This window comes from Balaenoptera borealis (genome assembly GCF_965194805.1).
Source record: "Balaenoptera borealis genome assembly, chromosome: 9".
Taxonomy (NCBI): Eukaryota; Metazoa; Chordata; class Mammalia; order Artiodactyla; family Balaenopteridae; genus Balaenoptera; species Balaenoptera borealis.
In genome coordinates, this window is record NC_138873.1 from 7,752,374 (window position 1) to 7,775,572 (window position 23,199).

The 23,199-nt window shown below is 49.3% G+C and overlaps 1 protein-coding gene across 1 annotated transcript in view; it reads right to left on the reverse strand.

Moving 5' to 3' along the window:
• The window catches only part of IGF2R (insulin like growth factor 2 receptor), a 110,016-nt gene that overhangs the window by 13,985 nt on the left and 72,832 nt on the right, over window positions 1-23,199 (reverse strand). Inside the window, exons 28-38 of the mRNA XM_082405765.1 lie at window positions 16,825-16,955; window positions 16,469-16,566; window positions 10,681-10,817; window positions 9,337-9,527; window positions 7,725-7,851; window positions 6,793-6,912; window positions 6,248-6,504; window positions 5,763-5,981; window positions 3,615-3,764; window positions 1,316-1,477; window positions 79-286 (exon numbers count right to left, since the gene is read on the reverse strand). Of these exons, the coding sequence (XP_082261891.1) occupies window positions 79-286; window positions 1,316-1,477; window positions 3,615-3,764; window positions 5,763-5,981; window positions 6,248-6,504; window positions 6,793-6,912; window positions 7,725-7,851; window positions 9,337-9,527; window positions 10,681-10,817; window positions 16,469-16,566; window positions 16,825-16,955 (1,800 nt within the window). The remainder of the gene's footprint in view (window positions 1-78; window positions 287-1,315; window positions 1,478-3,614; window positions 3,765-5,762; window positions 5,982-6,247; window positions 6,505-6,792; window positions 6,913-7,724; window positions 7,852-9,336; window positions 9,528-10,680; window positions 10,818-16,468; window positions 16,567-16,824; window positions 16,956-23,199) is intronic.

Consider the following 23,199-nt stretch of genomic DNA (forward strand, 5'->3'; position numbering starts at 1 on the left):
CCTCAGTTCTCTCCTGCTGCCACGTCTAATTTCATGTTTCCCGGGAACGTTAAGATTCACCCCTCTGCAAAGATTTACCTGGAGGGCAATTATCTCCGTTGGCGTAACTTAAAATGACAGCTTCGTCCTGGTGCCTGTAATCCAGCCTCATCGACGCCAGCCTCCCGAAAGACACCCCCTTGCTCCTGGAGAGCAGACAGACGCCTCCGTCCTTGCAGCCTCCTTGGTCCAGGCCCGCAGCCGCGGTGCACACCCCGATGCTGTAGGTGCGCGAGTCTCGGGTCACCTGGAGAGACATCACCCCGCGGCCGTGAGGGGTCTCCGGGTGCAGGGGGCCGGCGCTGCGGGAGGCGGGCGCGTGCAGGCAAGCGGCGGCTGGGTCCGCGGCTGTGCCCGGGCGCCGGGGCGCTCACCTCCTCCTCTGGGGCCCTGCCCCCCTCCAGAGGGCGACGCCCTGTCCACTCTCTGTGCGCCTTCCGCACCGAGGCCCTGCCCTCCGGTGGCAGACCTGCTGGCCGTGCTCCCGCGGGCCCGTGGGGGGCGGCAGCTGCGAGACCCCAGGCGGCTCGCCCCCCTTCCCGAAGCCCGCGTCTCCCGCCTGTAAGCTGGGAGCGCCGAGGACTCAGAGCTGAGCGCAGAGCGGCCGCAGCCTGACCGAAGGTGCCGCCCCTGCCGCCCAGCCTCTGCAGGCCGCACCTGTGGCGCACCCGTCGGGAGGGCCTGCACCCAGGCAGGGGATCTCGCGGGCTCGGTCCACGGCCGTACGACTCAGCAACGCCTACATCACAGGGACGTAGGCCACGGCCCCAGCCACGTAACGAAGAGTCCACAGCGCTCAGGCCGGGGCCGGACCAGCCCCCTACACACCCAGATGTGTTCGAGTCGGGGGCCCACAGCTCCCTGCCCCCGGCACCTCTGCGGTCACGCTGGAGACAGAGGGGGTCCACGTGGCCTCTGCCGCCCCCCCCCTTATGGGCACGTGGTCACACACGTGTCCACGTGCGGTCACCCACGAGCGGCCTCCGGCTGTCCATCTGCAACATGAAGAGCCCCCCTGCCCCCTCTCCGGGCCGCGGAGCCCTCCAAAACAAAGAATCGCTCCCACCGCGAGGCTCGTCTCCGGCGTGAGCCGCGACTGGTTTGCACACCGTCTGAGCCCCGCCCGGGACAGAGTAAGGCCGCCCCCCGCCACACACTGCCTCGCGGCCACACGTCCTCCAGTGATCACACGTGCCACGCTGCGAAACGCAAGCGAGCGTCAGAAAGCAGCCAGGCGGCGGCCCCGAGACGGCGGGCGCCGGGGCAGCAGCGCTACCTTGAAGGTGCTCTTGGAGAGGCTGGACAGGTTGAAGCTGTAGTGCAGCTGCTCGTCCGTCAGGGAGCAGCCCTCCGCCTTCACCTCGTCAGGACACACCAGCGGCGTCTCCCACTCGAACACAAAGTCGCAGTCGCTGGTCCTCAGCAGCTTCGGAGTGCCCTGTTTTAAGGCAGGGCTCGGGCTTGAACCCACGCGGGTTAATAAGCACAGCGTCCTCCCTGCTCCCCCGCAAGTGCCGGAGACACCTGCCCGGGGGCTGCGGGCTCCTGCGCTGCCTCCAGACCGCCAGGGGCTCGGGGTGACCCACGGTGGCCTCTCTCCAAGAGGACGGAGCCATCGTCCCCGCCAGCGGCAAGGAAGCAGCACTGCCCTCCAGCACCGCGAGGCAGGCCTGCGCACGCCCCAGCTCCTCGCTGCCCCCGGGCCGTGGCCCTGCACCCACAGAGGCACGGCATCTCAGGGCTCCACGCTACCAGCTCAAAGGCAGAAAGCGAGGGATCTTTAAACGTCGTGACAGAGAGGCGTGTGAAACCAAGACCCTCCCGCCGCGAAGAACGGAGGCAAGTGATTCTGTATGCATCTCTGCTCCACCGCCTCTGGAAACTGAGGGTTTACGATAAGGTAGAGAAGTGACCTGGCAAGACATTCCACAGGCCAAGTATCATAAATAAATATAAATCAGGGTGCTTTCTCCCTCCCTCATTCAGCGACAGCCACAAAAACAGATAAGGAATTTCATTTTTAGCTGTAGCTGAGAATCTGTTTTTCTATAAATGTAAGTGAAGAAAATATCTCCACTAAAGATAAAAAAACACAGGGAGAGAAAATCTCCTCGAAAATCCTTCCAAACTTGACACACATGCAGCGTGAGATACCGTTTCTAAAACCCCAAAGTACTGACCACTCTTAGCACGCCGCTGCTCCGAGACCAGCGCAAGTCCAGGGGTACCTGCGGACGTGTGTCCAGACGCCCCACTTGCAGAGACAAGGGAGCCGACGATCACGGCCTCCCTCGCCTTGATCACTCAGGAGTATCCTCACACCCAACAGTTTGTGAACAGGGAAAGGTCTGTGTGGGAGCTCTGGGGCTCTATATGCAGAGGTCCCAGAAAGCAGTGGTTTGTTTCTCCCCCTTCTCTCAATGACTGTACTGTCCCTCCTTGGCAGGCTGCTGCCAGGCCACTTCCTGCCACTGTCCAGTCACCCATCTGTGGCAGCCACAGCCCCCTCTCCCTCACAAACCTGCTACAGGCCAGGGAATCAGAATGTCATCTTACTGAGATTCCATGTTACAGAACCACGACCTTTACTTGCACTCCTTCAGCCACAAGAGTCTTAGAATTCATCACCTTCAGGGTTTTCAGAGGCAGTTCAGGATATGTGTGTCTTACACATACACATACATACACACACACACACACACACACACGGTCCTGTAATCAAGTACATTAACACTTCTACATATTCACATCAGGTGTGACAAATACAGACCATAAGTAGCCCCAGTCCACTCACGTCAAAGGACTGTAAAAGTTTTTGGAGTTTTAGGGATTTCAGAAGCACAGGTAAGGGGCTGAAATCCAGGCTGCCTGGAGCAAAGAGCTCTCCCTTGGAGCAGCGGGTGGGCGCCCAGCGGCCCCTGCAGAGCCGTGTGACATCAGGCGGCCCCTCTGAGTCAGCGCAAAGCAGGGGCCACAATCTACCAATTTATCTCCCATTTTCCGAGGGAGACTGAGAGAAAACTAATGCAAAACTCTTTATAAAACAGCACTTTTTTTTTAATGGAAACCAGTTCTGTTTTTTAAATGCATGTAAAACAAAAATCAATGGCCTCCTTAAAAGTAGATTGTACAAATCTGTTGTAGCTATTTTGATTCCAGAGGCCTTCTTTTGTTTGCTAACTTCCAAAATTTGGATTATGTCCTGAGTGATTACAGCTGCCAAAACATCTGACTTCCCAATAAGATAAGTAATGTTATAATTTAAAAAAAGAAAACCAAAGTTGACACTTTTGTATATTGGTAGGCAAAGGTGAAGGCCACTTCTATGCTCAAGTGTTTCATATTTTAAAATTACAACAAGCCTCTGTGTGCAAAATCTGCCCTGGTAACTCAGGGTGGGCTTATCGTTAAATTAATGGCTTTAAGTTATTCCATGCACCGCTGGCACACCACGTGACGCAAGGCAGGCATTGTGAACACAGGCATTCTTGGTCTGAAACAGGCTTTATGGGTTTCCAGCTCTGGTTCATTGACCCTCACTTTGGCTCCTACCTTGTAAACAGGCGCTCACTTACCATGCTCACACCCCTCTTACAATGAAAGGCGATCAGTGAGGTGTAGTTGAAATGCTTGTCCACCAGGCAAGGAGTACTACTTTCAAAGTTCAAGTAAACTTCGTTAGCTATGGGATTGAGTATCGGAGGTCCTGTGACTCGACCAATATCCTAAACAAAGAAAAAAGCAATGTTTCAGAAAAGTAATTTTTCCCCAAGTTAGTGGAAGAACGGCTAACAGAGAATTGCAAAAATTAACATGCCATCTGTTTTAAAGATGAGTAGCACCTAAAGACATTGGGTTAATAGCAGCTCATTTGAAAAGTCCTGACAATAAGGCACCACAAAGAAACCTGTTTGCCAGTGGTTATCAGTTTCGGTCCTACATTAATAACAATTGTTCTACTCAGGGTCAATTTTTGACAATTCTAGGCAACAGGAATGTTGCCTCTCTCCCCAGTTACACCGGGGCAGCTGCACGGTTTCTGGCTCCAGCTGGCGGGAAGCAGGAGCCCACGTGGCTGCCCCAACAATGCCCCGTCTCCTCCTGTCCAGCACCGCACCGGGACAGCCACTTCCTCGGCGGTGCTCACGGCGCGGCCTCAGGGGGCACTGAGCACACGCTTACTCACTCCCCGCTGTCGTCCGCGGCTTCACACAGCCCCTGGCACACACTGGCTGCTCGGCAAGTGTTTTCGAGCAAATAAACATGCGAGTGAACGAAAAGTGACCGGCCAGGAACAGTGTGTATGTACATGTGTGTGTGAGTGTGTGTGAGAGATGTGTGTGTGATGAGTGCACGTGATGAGTGCGATTGTGTGTGATGAGTGTGTGAGATGAATTTGCGGTAAGTGTGATGACTGTGTGATGTGCGTGAGATGAGGGTGTGTGATGAGTGTGATGACTGTGATGAGTGCGTGTGACGAGTGGGAGATGTGTGTGTGATAAGTGTGCATGATGTGTGCATGTGAAGAGTGTGAGATGCATGAGTGCATGTGATGAGTGCGTGTGACGAGTGGGAGATGTGTGTGATAAGTGTGCATTATGTGTGCGTATGATGAGTGTGAGATGCATGAGTGTGATGAGTGCGTGTGAGATGAGTGTGATGAGTGATGAGTGCATGTGATGAGTGTGTGTGAGATGAGTGTGATGAGTGTGTGTGATGAGTGTGAGATGCATGTGAGATGAGTGTGATGTGTGTGTGTGATGAGTGTGTGTGTGAGATGAGCATGTGTGTACTGAGTGTGTGTGTGTGTGTGAATGAAGCCACAACGTGCTTTGTTCACCACTGTGGGGCATGTTAGGTCCACAATGACACAACACCCTCTCTAATTAGAGAACTTCCTGCATTTTTTTAAATCTGAGAAAAGGTAGCCGGATGGGAAAACAAAGCAGACTGGACCTGTCAGCAAGTGGTTCACACCAAGGCTCCCCCCTGCACCACTAGAAAGGCTGACACCACAGCCCTTCCTGCCAACATCTGGTTGCTCCAGGCCCTGCACTTGTCACATAGCTATGCCTCTGTCAAGTTCATATCACGGCCCACTTCCCCACCCCTCCCAACGTCTCTCCCCACCAACACCACAGATAACATCCATTTTTTAAAAGGACATCTAGATACCTTATGACACGACTCCCTGTTTAAAGAATGCAGACAAACACACCACTTTTGAGATGCATTTCAAATAAAACATACCAAGAATCTGACAAAACATGAATACAACTCATGGAGACAATGTTTAGAGATCCAAATCTATACTGGAAGGCAGAACACTCAGCTATTAGCAAACCAGCTTATACCCTTAAGTACAACTCATTTACCAAAGAACCTGCTTGCACTTCACAAGCGTTTCAGTGACACAAGACCCGCACGTAAGCCAAGAAACCAAGTTCCATCAGCGTCCTTGAGCCTTCTGACCTGATACGAAACAGTGTGTCTACACGGGTGCTCACGTTTTCTTCCATAACTGCTGACCACCCTCATCCGCCGACAGCTCAACGCACAGACCCTTGCAGTCCGCCTCCCCTAGTGGACTCAGACACACGTAGTCCTGGCTCATTTCCCCAGTCTTTCTGCCTGAAAACTCTCCAGTGAAAGCCAGAAACACGGCATGAAGGAGACTGTTAAAAATCCTGCAGGATGGTCTCCGCCCTTGGTTCCCTACTCACTATGGGGGCGCCGTCGACGGGAACTTTGCACACAGCGGCGCCGGCGGGACAAGGCACCCCATGCATGGGGCTCAGTGGCCGGCAGATGTTGATGTAGAAGTCCGGGCTGGTGTCGGGGGCGTCGTCCTCGCTCTCATCGTACGCTTCATACCCCCCGGTGCGGTGGATGAGGGGGGACAAGTCGATGACGGAGCTGCCGTTCCTCACGGAACATTCCGTCTGTCAAGCAGGAAACAGGCCTCGTTGGTGTCTGCAATACGTGTTCCTGACCCCCAAGTCACCCACGAGAACATAAGCTGAACCAAAAGAGCACGAAGGGTGGACCAGCGCCCCAAATGCTTGGTTACCTAACATCGGGCACTTTGAACCAAGTATGACTGGGGCCCCAGGAGTGGATGAGACAGGCTGGGGGCCCGAGGGAGTCGCAGGAGAAGCAGCGCGGGGCCCCCAGGTGGGCCGTGCCACACGGGCCCAGCCCGACTCACCACCTGCTCGCAGGCGAGGGGCGTGTGCCAGTACAAGAAGAGCGTGCACGTCTGCTTGTCCAGGGAGATGAGCACGGGCCTGTTGGTGGGCCCGGCCTCGGGCCTGCACACGAAGCTGATCACGCTCTTGTAGCTCAGGCCGGTCTTGGAAGGACAGGGGGAGCCGTCCTCGTACACCAGCTGTAAGACCTGGTCCACATACTTCAGCCTCTTGCTCGCCTTGCCCACGCTGATCCTGGTCTGCCCGAAGCAGGCCCCTGTCCCAAACGCACAAGGGAGAGTGGAAGACACACAATTATGGATTCAAACCACACGCTTTCCCATGAGAACTTCCTGCAGAACCAGACTTTGAAATTCACAGCTAACACTCGGGAGGGTCCCGTGTGGTTTTAGCAAATGTTACACATCTAGTATTCCATCACGTGGCCACGAAGCCCCCGCACCCCAACCAGTCCACTGCTGCCGATGAAGGCATCTGACCTCTTCGCGGGAGGGACGCGGAGGCCGAGGCTGACCTCGGGGCCGGGAGGGCGGGCCGCACTCACCTACGCCAGGGGCGCAGTTCTCGTTGTCCCCGCACACGCTGAGGTAGACCAGCCCCTTCTCGCTGTAGGCGGCAGTGTACCCGGCCCTGCCGCTTAGAGAGCTCAGGTCAAACAGGTGTCCTGCTCGGGGGAAGGGATGGGGACACCGTGACCCATCACCGGCGCTCACACACAGATCCCGCCGGCCATCGGGCCTCCTGATTCCTCGTCACGTGTCACCGCCCCCCTTCGCTGACGCGGCCCCCAAAACCTTCCTGACAGCTAGAAAGTACCCAGGAGACAGCGGCTCAGGGTGTCCTCCTGCGCCTGGGCCACAGCGGCCACGGCGATTCCGCTGGAGTCAGGAGGGCCCGCCGGCATCCCTCCCGCTGCCAGTGACCCACCCCCAAACCTTTCCGGGCCCCAGCGCTGAGATCCTGTGGTTTCCTCGTTGCCCACGTCAACTCTGAAAGGAGCAGGAGACTGACTCCAGCTCCGCCAGTCTAGAGCTTGGGACCAGCACCCCAGAAACAGGAGTTACGGGGAGCACGGCTTCCAGGGAGGGGCTCAGTCTCTTCTCCACTGAAGAGCCACAAGTCAACAGGACCGGGCAGATCCAGCAGGAAAGGCCAAACGTGCACCCACAGGACAGGATGCTGCTGCCCGGGGTGCCTGCTCCCTGCCTCACACTGGGTCTCTCACGCTTGTGCGTGCGCACGTGTGTCTGTATGCAGTGCGCGCGTGTGCATGCACGTGTGTGCACGTGCGTGTGTGTATGCACGTGCGTGCACGTGTATGCATGTGTGTGTGTGCACCTGCGTGGCCGTGTGTGTATGCACGTGTATGCCCGTGTATGCACGTGTGTGTGCGCGTGTGTACCTATGTGTGTGTGTGCACGTGCACTTGCGCGTGTGTTGAGGGGGTGGGGATGGGTGGCCGGCAGTGCCCCTCACCCGTGGAGGGGTTGGTGACCTGGCAGTCGTCGTGCACGTTGCTCTTCACAGGGCAGGCGGCGGCCGTGGGCCAGGAGAAGGTGTACTCGCAGTCCTCCACGGCACTGAGGAACATGGGCCTGGAGTTCTAGAAACAGGCGAAGGACAGACAGCTGCTGACGGGGTGCACACCTGACGCAGGTAACAGCACCCACTGGCGTCGAGCAGGAGCTCCCCTGTGACGCACCACAAGCCCGTGACACACCCGTCTCAGTGTCTTCACGGGACGAGGGCAGACTGGGGAGAAGCAAAGGGTCAGGGTTTGCTCCTGAGATACCCCTGGGGGCTTGACACACACAGGGTGAGAGAGAGCCGGAAATCCCCTCGGGGGACAGGGACGTGTTCTGACAGCTAAGGCTTCTAAGGTGGAGGCGGGGACGGGGTGGCGAAGGGTGCTCAAAGGGCGACCGCGAGGCACGAACGAGGAAATAAATGGTACCGTCCCGAAAAACGGAACCGGCATCTGTTAACGATGGACATAACAGGGAGACCCGCAGGGAGAACCGGTCATGAACTAACTAATCCCTCCACCACCTGGGCTAAGGCTCCCTGCCTCTCAGACGTGTCTCGTCCACACGGCGAGGGTAAAAAGGTAAGATGTGTGCGGCAGCGCCCTCCTTCCCAGATAAACCAGCCCCCGGCGCCCGCGTGCAGAGCCCTCCACGGACCAAGCGGCTGTCTTGCTCTGCCGTGAGCCTCTCCACTCAGTTACAGAGCTGAGCGAGTCTGTGGGGGCCCAGGAGCGTGGACTCCAGCAGCGCAGGGACCCAGGCTCAGCCTCTGCACAGCGTCCTGAGGGGAAACCTCAGCTGCCACCCCGTCAAGGGGGCAGACCTCCGGCTCCTCCCGCCACGGCTGCCCACACGCAGCTGCACGGTGGTGCTCTGTCCTGACACTGAGGATGGAGTGCACTGGGCCAGCCTGACCTCACTCCCGAATCTTACAAGACAGCACACAGGCTGCACCTTCATCTCCGAGGCAGAGGTGCTCCCGCGGTGAAAAAACCGTCCAGAGAAACCATTAATTCAGCCCCCACCTGCTGAACTGCATGTACCAACCCGTCAGGGAAGGAATCGTCCAGAGATGAGACGAGAACCCAGTTACCACGCACCAACCACATGCCAGAAACGGTGCCCGGCGCTCCACGCCTCCTCTCTCTAACCTCATAGCGAATTGGCAGGACAGGCCAAGCTCGTGTTGGTAACAGGTGTTCAGTTTAGGGAGGTAAAGTGACCGAGGTACACGGCCAGGAAGTGGAAGAGCTACCTTGGAACCGGGTCTGCCCAACCTTCTGCTTTACCCAAGTGCCTCCATGAAGACAAGGGCAGGTTATCAAATATCAGTTCTCTCTCCGGCCTTCAGGGATCTGAGTCAAACTTCAAAGAGAACCACCGAATTCTGGAACAAGAACTGCCAGGGTGGACACCCCGGGACCATGGGCCCGAGGCCGCGCCGCCCATGCCCTTCGTTAGGCTGGGTCACCCCGAGCTCTTCAACTCACATCCCAGGAAGTGAGACATCAGTCTCGCTGACCCTGGACTCGCACGGGGGCCGAGACAGCTGTGTCACTTACGAGTTGGCTCTCACTGCACGAGAAGCGGATGGTGGTGGACTTCTTCCGGATCTGGTCCGGACACAGGTCACCATCGACGTACCTCAGGAGAGTCATGCCCTCGCTCCACTGAGGGCCATCCCTCACTCTGCCCAGGTTCACGGGCTTGGAGCCACCCAGCAGACACACAGCCGCCTCCGGAGGGCACGGCTCTGCAGCACAAGCAGAGACAGTTAGGAGTGACCATCAGCCCCTGTCCAGTCTAGGACTTAACAAGGGACGTAACGTCCGGCACACGACATAGTTGATTCTAACAATCACTGCAAAATATCAGTGTTTTCTTTCATTAAGTCAGATGCCAATGACACCATGAGTTCTCACTCCATGAAACGCTGTTTTACCACAGATGGGTTGGGGGTGAGCATGGGGTGTGGGGAGAATTCAAGGCAGAACAGCCTCAGTTATTTCTGATCCCCAAACAAGATGAAGCTGAAACACCTAGATTACGCCCATGGAACATTTTAAATGGCCTATATTCACGTGCTATCTTACTTTAAGAAGTCACCAAGAACTGTGCCAATTTCCCAGTCCCCGAAATGTCTGAGTCATCTGCCCTGGGTAAAGAACGAGTCCCACTTCGTGGTTAATAAGAGCCTCGGTGTCGCCCATCTAGCCAGCATACAAAGCAAGGGGAAGTGGGCCATGGCCTCAAACCATGCAGAGGAGAAAAATAACTTTCTGGGTTTGTTTTTTTTTCTTTTTTTAAAAAAAAAAAAAAAAAAAAAAAGACAGGAACATTGCCCCCTCTGAGTTGAGCCAGACAAGAGGCTGCCTCAGTGAGGCTGCATAAAACTCCAAGAAAACGGGACAGGTTTCGTCTCCAGGATCCCAGTGGGCCGTGGGTGGCACCAAGGTCTCCGTGGGTTGCTGCTCCTAGTCGCACGGGTACAACTGAGTTCTAGCCTCTCATCACTGGCACCAAGGGTCTGGGTGCATCCTAACAGGACCCCACCCACTCTGCTCTCAATGCATACAGAGGGCACATACCCAGAGCTCCATTTCCCACCCTCCTATCTCTTGCCCTGGCTAAGAATTACCTGCCACGGGGATTATTTCTACCCACCCTCCAGCTCCCCACATTCAAACAATGGTTATACTGCTCCCAACAGAGCCTTCAGCACTGATTTACCCTGGACCACACCAGGGGTGGGTCATCAAGACCCTCAGATAATTCCTCCTGCTGCTTCTTGGCAAAAGCACTCATGTGTGAGAGAGCAACGCGCCGTCGAAGAATCCGCTCTTACTTCCTCTTCACCCATAAACTCACTACAAGCCATGAGCACCTCCACCAGAGAGCTCACTCACCCGAGCCAGCCTGCGGAGCCAGAGACTTGCACACGTTGATGAGGTAGTGTTCGGTGGCTCCCGTCCTCGTGACGGCTTCCCAGTTGTCACTGTACCTCGACAGGGATGAGAGGTCGAAGGTGTTCCCAGCCCCGTCTCTGAGGGGAAGAAAGTGCCACGGTGAGGTCCAGCTGGATTCTAACAGAGTCTAGCGCTCCGTCTGCAGAGGATCAGTATAAAGGCAGAGCCTACTCCTGACACCCTGGGAATCAGATCCTGCCAGGGACAGAACTCGACACTGGACTCTCCCAGTTCCAGGCGGAATCAGCAACAACACAGCTTGAGTTCAGGAAATGTCGAGCCCTAGCTCAACAAAATTATGTATTAACCAAAAAAAGCAAAGAGTAAGCGCCTGTCCTGCTCAGGCCAGTGAGAAGACAAGGATACACAGACAGCTAAGACACGCAATGCCCAGGGAAGTCCGGGCACGCCACCGGCTTTCCAAGCTGGAGGACACCAACAGTCACTGAAATGAAACAGGCTGATGTTGACCTGCTCAGGTAAAGGTTTACTTACTGTATGAACCCCAAGCAGGGACAGACACTGAGAGCCAGCCCTACGCCAGGTGCAGAGTTAATGGTAAGAAAGACAAACACTCCCTCTGCAGGGCGCCAGATCCAGGTGGAGACAGAGGACAACCACACATGCCACTTCACCAGGCGGTAACCTCAGCACATCAGAGACTGAGAATCACCCATTCATTCAAAAACTACATGCCACCTGGGGCTACTGTGTTGAAGGAAAGAGATAAAAATCGCCCATTTTATGAAGTCTGCAGAAGTCACAAGGTAATTTTTAAAAATGTACAGTATGTCAGACGGCAATTACAGCGAAGAGGGAAAAAAAGGCAGGGAAGTGGGTATGAAGTTTGGAAGGGGAAAGAGGAGGTGAGATTTTAGACAATGGCCAGAGAAGGCCTTCCTGAGGAGGCCACCTCTGAATAAACTCAGAAAGACACGGAAGAGCCAGTCACGCAGGGACCCGGCAAAGCGCAGCACGGGCAGAGGCAGCAGCGGGAGCAAAGGGCCTGAGGTGCGGAGAGCCCGGTGCGCTCGCAGGGAAGCAAGGAGCCCCATGTGGCTGGAGCAGAGCAGACGTGAGGAGTGACGCAGCAGGGGCTGAGGGTAGCATCACATGGAGCGTTCCAGCAGGGAGAGACAGGGGCTTCACCGCATTGAGGGGTCTCAGCAACAGCCTGGGCCGACTTACAGTCTAACAGGGCCACTCTAATCACTGTGCGGGACTAGCCCAGCGTGGGTCAGGGGACCACTGAGGGGCCACTGCGGAGATGCAGGGGCGAGATGAAGACGGCATGAACCAGGGCAGGGAGGTGCTTCCGGAAGAGAGAACTCCAGGTATTCTGAAAGTTGATGGACCATAAATGGGATGAGAGCGAAAGGATGGATCTGGCGTTAATACCAGCCTATGTGAGAGACACAGGTATTTGCAAAAGCAGGTCCTCAGGAACTTCATATAATGGACCATCTGATAGAGACTTATTGTAAATGGTTAAAGACCTAAAAGAAGAAACTGAAACTATAATAAAAGAAGGGGGGTAGAATGGAGGAAAGAAATGATGAATTAGAGTACCAACAGGGACTATCCTGGTGGTCCAGTGGTTAAGAATCCACCTTCCAATGCAGGGGACGTGGGTTTGATCCCTGGTTGGGGAACTAATATCCCACATGCCCTGTGGGGCAACTAAGCCTGCACGCCGCAACTACTGAGCCCGAGTGCCACAACTGGAGAGAAGCCCGCATGCCGCAACGAAGATCCCGCGTGCCGCAGCTAAGACCTAACGCAGCCAAAATAAATTAAAAAATTTTTTTAATTAAAAAAAAAAAAAAACTGTTTCTAAAATAAGTTTTAAAAAAGAAAGAGTACCAAACAGAACTCCTAGCATGAAAAGGACAGTCATGAAAATTAAAAAGGGAACAGTCAAAACAGCAAATTAAATCAGCTGATAAGAGAATCATTAAGTTGGAAATAGGTCTAAGGAAACAGAATACAGTCCAGAAACAGATAAATAAGATACTTGAAGACATGGTGAGGGATTCCCTGGTGGCACAATGGTTAAGAATCCACCTGCCAATGCAGGGGACAGGGGTTCGAGCCCCGGTCCAGGAAGATCCCACATGCCACGGAGCAACTAAGCCCATGCGCCACAACTACTGAGCCCACATGCCTAGAGCCCATGCTCCGCAACAAGAGAAGCCGCTGCAATGAGAAGCCCGTGCACCGCAACGAAGAGTAGCCCCCGCTCGCCACAACTAGAGAAAGCTCACGCGCAGCAACAAAGACGCAACACAGCCAAAAGTAATTGAAAAAAATAAATTTTTTTAAAATTAAAAAAAATAATAAATAAAAGACATGGGGGATAGAATAGGAAAGCCTAAGATATGATTAATACAAGTCCCAGAAGAAAAGAGACAGAATAGGTTAGAGGCAACCTTCAAATATACAATCACTGCAAATATTTCTAAGTGAATAACAGACATTCATCTTTAGTTTAGAAAGCATCAACTTCCAAGCAACATAAATAACAAAGCCATACCTAACAAATCAGACTAAGACTGCAGAACAAACACAAGAGAAAATACACAGAAAAGGTAGGTTATCTACAAAGGAATGAAACTGGGACGGACAGGGGCAGATTCTCTAACAGCAATACTAAGCACCGGAAGATGGTAGATTACCTTCGAAGTGCTGACACACACAAAAAAAGTATTCACCTGTAATTCTGTACCAAGCTATTGACAATAAAACTAAGCCTTTTCAAGTAAAGACCAAGATTTAACTCGACAGAGTCTCTGTTCAAACCAAGCAGTGTGACTCACAGTGCGATTTGTACCCAGGACCAAGTCGGCAACCGTGGAAGGAGCCAGCGCCACAAGATGAACCAGTAACAGACAATGGTTCCTTCACTGTCTCTAGTGCAAGGTGACACAGCTCTTCACCCCATCAGAGACCAGAAGCAAACAGTTTGCAAACCAGCACTTTGCATAACATTATACTAAACAGAGTACTTAAAGAAAGAGAATTAAGTCAAAAGCAAGGGGTAAAATGCAAAGAGGAAGAGTAAGCCAAAGAAATAGAGACATTTCTTTTCCTCTTCAAAAGAAGAAATTTATATAGTCAAGCAACCAATGAATATTTTTTTAAATCACAATAATGACTTATTCAAGAGGTAAGAAAACAAGTCAGAACAAAAGCACTCAACCACAATACCATAGAGATGGGGAGAGGGCGTTGGTGCTACAAGGTTCTACATTATTTTATTGTTGCAGGGATGGGTATAGTTACCAACTTTAGCTTTCCATTAAATCAAAAATACATGTTTAAGGCAACCGTTAAAAGAAAATGAATTATAATTCAGGGAATGCATGATGAGATTTTTCAAAAAGAAACAAAAAAATTATAATTAGTATCCTCAGAGATGATTAGAAGGACTTATTTGAAATTCAAAATAAAAATCTCCAAAGGATAGCCGATTTTTTAAAGTTCAGAAAATATTCCAGAATGGAGTAAAAACACGAAAACAGAAGATGCGCAATAAACTTTTCCACCAAACATACACAATTCTTGTAGGAAATGGGACGATGCCTTCAAAAACTGAGGGGAAATTAATTTGAATCTGTAACCCTACTACAGCCAATCAGATTTAAGAGCAAGTTACTGGCATTTTCAGACAATGCATGGGTTCTCTCCCATCCAACCTCTCCAAAGTACAGGAGGATGCACTCTAACAAAACAAAAAAGGAAGCCAAAACATAGGACATCAAATCCAAGAAGCAGTGGATCCAAGCCAGGAGTGATCCCAAAATGAGCTCTGATCAAAGAGCAGAAAACACACGGCCCAAATCCGAACTGAGACCTTCCTGAAGAAGAACGGTGATTATCCGTAGACACAGCATCGTGAAGAACCCTGACAGTCTGAGATACAATGGGAAGGCATATTATTCTGTCAACAATAAAAGAGAAAGACAACGTAAAATGCCAAGATTTAACACCTATCGAGGTAGCTATGTTCCAAATATTAAGCAAACTAAATGTGGAATGATTTTTGGAGCAACTTATGAAATAGAACAAATGGGAATCTTCTGACCTAAACACTAAGCCTATCTTCCTTCAGTAAGAGGAAGCTAAGAGGCACAAGATTATGTCATTTCTCTGCAGATCCAATCAGACCATGTGATTTCGCAGCAAATGATGTTTATGCAATACTGTAAACGCCGCTTATTAGTTTTTAATTCTTTAGAACCACCCTCTGAATAAAGCAGGTAAGACCGTTAACAGCTGCCCAGCAGGATACACATGTTGTAAACATTGACAATGCACCAGCAACAGCTTGCTGACATTGCGGCAGTGGGGGAGGCAGCGTCTGAGGCCCTCGTCTTACTTCGTGGGAACTAAAGAGATGTCTAAAGGTGATGAAACAAGAAATAGAGCTTAGAGTATATCATCCCATATTCTAAAGGTAGCCCAGAAGAGGAAATAAAAATGGAACTAATGAAAGTGGGGCAGGGTAGACGGGAGAGAGACCAGAATTATATTTCTGGTGTCTGAAGACAGAGTCAGCTAATACCATTTGAGGTTGACAAGCACGGATATATTGATCATTTAGAGTCATGGAAGGCTCCAGACAGAACTACAACAAGACATGGTAAAAAGTGGGATGAGGCTGATGGGATGGGGGAAGCTTACTTCATCTGACACAGTTTTCTACACTTATGAATTCATACAATATACACGCATAAGCTTTCATTTTAACTGATTCTTCAATTAAAGATAAAAACTGGAAGGAAACAGGGAAATGATTAATTTTTCCCCAGGACGGAATGCTGTAACTCAGTGATTCTTTTCAGGCTGGGTCCTCACGCAACAGAAACGTCAGTATGTCCCTTAAATATCCAGAAATATGTAGACCCGTGAAACCAAAATCTCCAGGGATGGAACCCAAGATGTGTATTCTGCAACAGTTCTGAGGGTGACGCTGCTGAAATTCACACACAGTGAAGACCTCCACCTTATCTCAGGAGCTGCCAACCACCTCATTTCAGGAGCCTACCTGAGCCACCGGTAACAGAACGAAGGAACCAGTGATGGCAGCTGTGAGCCTGCAGGGTGGGTGTCACCCCCTGGCGCTCTCTCCTACCCCCACCCCCCACGCAGCTCCACCATCTCCGTCTCCACGCCTTTTTCACCAGACACAGGCAGCATCCGGGGGGCGTGGGGGCAGAGGCCAGGGGACACCCTGGTTACTCCAGTCCACTCACACCCATGAATCATACAAGGTTTCCTGTTTCAACGTCAGTCACTTCCCTGTACCTTAACACAAGGTAATCAAAGAATATGAAAGTTGTGAAGGATTTAGCAGTTACCCTAATCCAACTCCCCAGTTTAACATTCAGGAACTAAGGCTTAGAGAAATCACCTGACTAATCTAATCCCCTGTCCCCCGCCTGGCCACTAACTTTTTTTTTTTTTTTTTAATATTTATTTATTTATTTGGTTGTGCCGGGTCTCAGTTGCTACTGTGGGCTCCTTAGTTGTGGCATGTGAACTCTTAGTCGCAGCATGCACGTGGGATCTAGTTCCCTGGCCAGGGATCGAACCCGGGCCCCCTGCATTGGGAGTGTGGAGTCTTAGCCACTGCGCCACCAGGGAAGTCTCCCGGCCACTAACTATTAAAGCAAAATATTATCAAGTAAACCTGACTGCCCCAGGGTCAACACCCGCATCGACTTACTTGAATGAGCACTCGGTCAAGTCGAAGGGTGGGCAGGCATACTGCGTGTGCCACTCGAACAAGTAGGAGCAGTCAGAAGTCTCCTGGAGAAACACCGGCTGCGGGAGTGGAGAGACGGGTCCGTGAAACGGGACACGTCAGGTAGTCGGTGCTTTAAGGATGCAAATAGTAAGGGATGGGCCTGCTCATTACACTCTACACAGACTGATCAAAGTGTGAACACGGTTTCTGTAAATAACGTACTTAAACTAAGCTAACCAGGAAGTTTTATGAGACGTAAGAGCAGATTCACTTTGTAAAGACAAAGGCAAAGGGGTGAGGGCAAAGCGGCCCCCCGCTGCATCGAGCACACTCACCGCCCGGGTGCTGCGGTCACAGTAGAAGATGATGGTCGTGGAGCGCTGGTACACCTTATGGCAGGTGTCCCCACCGGTGTAGTTCATCTTCAACACCCCGTTCTCATAGGTCAGCTTCTGGGTGAGGAGACCTGCTCAAGAAGCAGCCAGTTCAACAAGAATCAGTTCAGGAAGCTCCAGGCAGGTCAACACAGACATGGTGCATCACACACGCTGAACAAACACAAGACCAAGTGTGCCTGGCCTACTGGCACTGGACCACTGACTCTGTCACATGACACTGTAGAGACTAGAATCAGTCCTCCTCCCGCCCAAGGCTGCGACCTTATAGACTAACCACGGGATCAATGACGTACAGAGACCCCTGGCCTGATGAGCTCAGAGGATGTCGCTTCCTCTTCACAGCCCTCAGGGAGGCCCATGTACTCACCCCATCAGCTACTTCAACTTCTTTCTTAAAGATTCTTAAACTTATCATCACTTGCCCAGCTGTTGAGACAGCATGAGGACCAACAGCCTGTCTTATACATTTTACAGCCCAACCCTGTATGAAATGTGTCCCCTTTGTCTCAGTTCTAGAAAGTACTACCTCAGAACACCCATTAATAGTCCAGTGGGTCCCAAAGTTGGAATAAAAAGAAGACATATGATCTTAGAATCGGTAACTAGTATTGCTAAATAAGAATGAAATAAACGCTAACAACATTTATCAGTACATGTCATGGTGACGAAAATCAAATGAAATCAGAAACATCATTGGGTGTGCGGGGGCGGGGGGGAGGGCCAGGGGGCGGAGCCAAGATAGCAGTGTGGGAAGACGCAGAGTTTGCATCTCCCCACAACTAAGGTGCCTGCCAGACGCTGGTGGGGGACCCTGACACCTAAGGAGATGGGAAGAACCCCCGAGCAAAACTGGTAGGACGTGGGGGACTGAGGGGGTTGGAGAAGTGGAGACCCGACAGGACCGGCGCCCCTGAGGGGTGGCTGAGGTGGGGAGGGGTTCCCATGCCCGAAGGGACCCCCAGGGGCTCGGATCAGCGGGGAGCAGGCCCAGCGTTTCCCCTGCCCAGTTGGCCGGGGAAGTCTGCCCAGCTCCCGGACCGGGTCCTACACCCTCAGAGGTCCCCTCCGGGCCGGGTTAATCCTGGGGACATAGGAGGGAGGCCAGGAGAGAACAGGAGAGGCAGGAGGGAGGTGGCTCTCCAGGACCAGAGGAGCAGGAAAGGAGCAAGGGCGTTTGCCCCGCCCACTCAAACCCAGGAAGGCTGCTGGGCTCCCAGGTGGGGTCCCCCGCCCTATGAGACCAGGGGCAGGAGGCACGTCTGGGCCCCTTCTGTTCCTTGAGCCTGAGCCCCACCCCCTACACCCACCAGGGCCTTTTCCAGCCCTGTGGGTACTAAGCATAGGCCCCGCCCACCACCCAAACCTCACCCCTGCTTAGGCCCTGCCCTCCACAGCCAAGGCCTTTTCCATTTTTTTTCTCCTCTTTTTTTTTTTTTTTTTTTTTACTATTGTGGTTCCTTTTTACCTTCCAGTTGTTGTTTCATCTATATTTTTATTTTTATATTTTTTCTAACATATCTGTTAGTTTCCTAGTCTAACTGTATTTTTTACTTTTTTTTTTTTTTTTTTTTTTTTTTTGCCACCCCTCGCAGCTTGCAGGATCTTGGTTCACAAGCCGGAGGTCAGGCCAAAGCTCCGGCAGTGGGAGCTCTGAATCTCAACCACTGGACTAACAGAGAACTTCAGACCCCAGGGAATATTCATCAGAGTGAGGTCTCCCAGAGGTCCTCATCTCAGCACCAAGACCCAGCTCTACCCAACAGCCTACAAACTCCAGTGTTGGAAGCCTCAGGCCAAACAACCAGTAAGACAGGAACACAATCCCACTCGTTTAAAAAAAGGAAAAAAAAAAAAAGAGACGGCAAAAAAGTATGTCACAGATGAAGGAGCGAGGTAAAAACCTACAAGATCAAATAAATGAGGAGGAAATAGGCAATCTTCCTGAAAAAGAATTCAGAGTAATGATAGTAAAGATGATCCAGAATCTCGGAAATAGAATGGAGGCACGGATTGAGAAGATACAAGAAATGTTTAAGAAAGATCTAGAAGAACTAAAGAACAAACAAACAGAGATGAACAACACAATAAGTGAAATAAAAAATACACTAGAAGGAATCAATAACAGAATAACAGAGGCAGAAGAACGAGTACCTGAGCTGGAAGACAAAACGGTGGAAATAACTGCCGAGGAGCAGAATAAAGAAAAAAGAATGAAAAGAATTGGAGACAATCTCAGAGACCTCTGGGACAACACTAAAAGCAACAATATTAGAATTATAGGGGTCTCAGAAAAAGAAGAGAAAAAGAAATGCTCTGAGAAAATATCTGAAGAGATTATAGTGGAAAACTTCACAAACATGGGAAAGGAAATAGTCACACAGGTCCAGGAAGCACACAGAGTCCCACACAGGATAAACCCTAGGAGAAACACACCAAAACACATATTAATAAAACTAACAAAAATTAAATTCAAAGAAAAAATATTCAAAGCAGCAAGGGAAAAACAAAAAATAACACACAAGGGAATCCCCATAAGGTTATCAGCTGATTTTTCAGCAGAAACTCTGCAGGCCAGAAGGGAGTAGCAGGATATACTTAAAGCGATGAAAAAGAAAACCTACAACCAAGATTACTCTACCCAGCAAGGATCTCATTCAGATTCGACAGAGAAATCAAAACCTTTTCAGACAAGCAAAAGCTAAGAGAATCCAGCACCACCAAATTAGCTTAACAACAAATGCTAAAGAAACTTCTCTAGGCGGGAAACACAAGAAAAAGACCCACAAAAACAAACCCAAAACAATTAAGAAAATGGTAATCAGAACATACATATCGATAATAACCTTGAATGTAAATGGACTAAATGTCCCAACCAAAAGACACAGACTGGCTGAATGGATACAAAAACAAGATCCGTATATATGCTGTCTACAAGAGACCCACTTCAGACCTAGGGACACATACAGACTAGAAGTGAAGGGATGGAAAAAGATATTCCATGCAAATGGAAATCAAAAGAAAGCTGGAGTAGCAATACTTGTATCAGATAAAATAGACTTTAAGACTGTTACAAGAGATAAGGAAGGACACTACATAATGATCAAGGGATCAATCCAAGATGATATAGCAATTATAAATGTTTATGCACCCAACATAGGAGCACCTCAACACATAAGGCAAATGCTAACAACCATGAAAGGGGAAATCAAAAGTAACACAATAATAGTAGGGGACTTTAACACCCCACTTACACCAATGGACAGATCATCCAAACAGAAAATAAATAAGGAAACACAAGCTTTAAGTGACACAATAGACCAGATAGATTTAATTGATATTTATAGACCTTTCCACCCGAAAGTGGTAGAATACACTTTCTTCTCAAGTGCACACAGAACATTCTCCAGGATAGATCATACCCTGGGTCACATATCAAGCCTCAGAAAATTTAAGAAAATTGAAATTGTATCAAGTATCTTTTCTGACCACAACGCTATGAGATTGGAAATCAATTACAGGAAAAAAATTGTAAAAACCACAAATACATGGAGGCTGAACAGTGCACTACTAAATAACCAAGAGATCACTGAAGAAATCAAAGAAAAAATTAAAAAATACATAGAAACAAATAACAACTAAAACACAATGACCCTATGGGATGCAGCAAAAGCAGTTCTAAGAGGGAAGTTTATAGCAATTCAATCTCACCTCAAGAAACAAGAAAAATCTCAAACAATCTAACCCTACATCTAAAGTAACTAGAGAAAGAAGAACAAAGAAAACCCAAAGTCAGTAAAGGAAAGAAATCACAAAGATCAGAGCATAAATAAATGAAATAGAAACAAAGAAAACAGCAAAGATCAATAAAACTAAAAGCTGGTTCTTTGAGAAGATAAACAAAATTGATAAACCCTTAGCCAGACTCATCAAGAAAAAAAGGGGGCTTCCCTGGTGGCGCAGTGGTTGAGAATCTGCCTGCCAATGCGGGTGACACGGGTTCGAGCCCTGGTCTGGGAAGATCCCACATGCCGCGGAGCAACTAGGCCCGTGAGCCACAACTACTGAGCCTGCGCGTCTGGAGCCTGTGCTCCGCAACAAGAGAGGCCATGATAGTGAGAGGCCCGCGCACCGCGATGAAGAGTGGCCCCCACTTGCCGCAACTAGAGAAAGCCCTTGCACAGAAATGAAGACCCAACACAGCCAAAAATAAATAAATAAATAAATAATAAAAATAAAGGAATTCCTTTAAAAAAAAAAAAAAAGAAAAAAGGGAAAGGACGCAAATCAATAAAATTAGAAATGAAAAAGGAGAAGACACAACTGACACTGCAGAAATACAAAGGATTATAAGAGGCTACTACAAACAACTATATGCCAATAAAATGGACAACTATGAAGAAACGGACAAATTCCTGGAAAGGTACAATTTTCCAAGACTGAACCAGGAAGAATTAGAAAATATAAACAGACCTATCACAAGTAATGAAATTGAAACTGCAATTAAACATCTTCCAACAAACAAAAGTCCAGGACCAGATGGCTTCACAGGCGAATTCTATCAAACATTTAGAGAAGAGCTAACACCCATCCTTCCCAAACTCTTCCAAAAAACTGCAGAGGGAGGAACACTCCCAAATTCATTCTATGAAGCCACCATCGCCCTGATACCAAAACCAGAAAAAGATATCACAAAAAGAGGAAATTATAGACCAATATCACTGATGAATATGGATGCAAAAATCCTGAACAAAATACTTGCAAACAGAGTCCAACAACACATTAAAAGGATCATACACCATGATCAAGTGGGATTTATCCCAGGGATGCAAGGAGTCTTCAATATATGCAAATCAATCAACGTGATACACCATATTAACTAAGGAATAAAAACCATATGATCATCTCAATAGACGCAGAAAAAACTTTTGACAAAATTCACACCCATTTATGATAAAAATTCTCCACAAAATGGGCATAGAGGGGAACTACCTCAACGTAATAAAGGCCATATGTGACAAAGCCACAGCACACATCATTCTCAATGGTGAAAAACTGAAAGCATTTCCACTAAGATCACGAACAAGATAAGGATGTCCACTCTCGGCACTGTTATTCAACATAGTTTTGGAAGTCCGAGCCACGGCAATTAGAGAAGAAAAAGAAATAAAAGGAATACAAATTGGAAAAGAAGAAGTAAAACTGTCACTCTTTGCAGATGACATGATACTATACCTAGAGAATCCTAAAGATGCCACCAGAAAACTACTAGAATTAATCAATGAATTTGGTAAGGTTGCAAGATACAAAATTAATGCACAGAAATCTCTTGCATTCCTATACGCTAACAATGAAAAATCAGAAAGAGAAATTAAGGAAACAATTCCATTTACCATCACAACAAAAAGAATAAAATACCTAGGAATAAACCTACCTAAGGAGGCGAAAGACTTGTACTCAGAAAACTGTAAAACACTGATGAAAGAAATCAAAGATGACATAAACAGATGGAGAAATATACCATGTTCTTGGATTGGAAGAATCAATATTGTGAAAATGACTATACTACCCAAAGCAATCTACAGATTCAATGCAATCCCTATCAAGCTACCAATGGCATTCTTCACAGAATTAGAACAAAAAATTTTACAATTTGTATGGAAACACAAAAGACCCTGAATAGCCAAGGCAATCTTGAGAAAGAAAAACGGAGCTGGAGGAATCAGGCTCCCTGACTTCAAACTATACTACAAAGCTACAGTAATCAAGACAGTATGGTACTGGCACAAAACCAGAAATATAGATCAATGGTACAGGATAGAAGGCCCAGAGATAAACCCATGCACATGTGGTCACCTAATTTACAAAAAAGGAGGCAAGAACATACGATGGAGAAAAGACAGCCTCTTCAATAAGTGGTGCTGGGAAAACTGGACAGCTACATGTAAAAGAATGAAATTAGAATACTCCCTAACACCATACACAAAAATAAACTCCAAACGGATTAAAAACTTAAATGTAAGACTATAAAACTCTTAGAGGAAAACACAGGAAAAATACTCTTTGACATAAACCACAGCAAGATCTTTTTTGACCCACCTCCTAGAATAATGGAAATAAAAACAGAAATAAACAATGGGACCTAATGAAATTTAAAAACTTTTGCACAGCAAAGGAAACCATAAACAAGATGAAAAGACAACCCTCAGAATGGGCGAAAATATTTGCAAATGAAACAACGGACAAAGGATTAATCTCCAACACATACAAACAGCTCATGGAGCTCAATGTCAAAAAAACAAACAATTCAGTTAA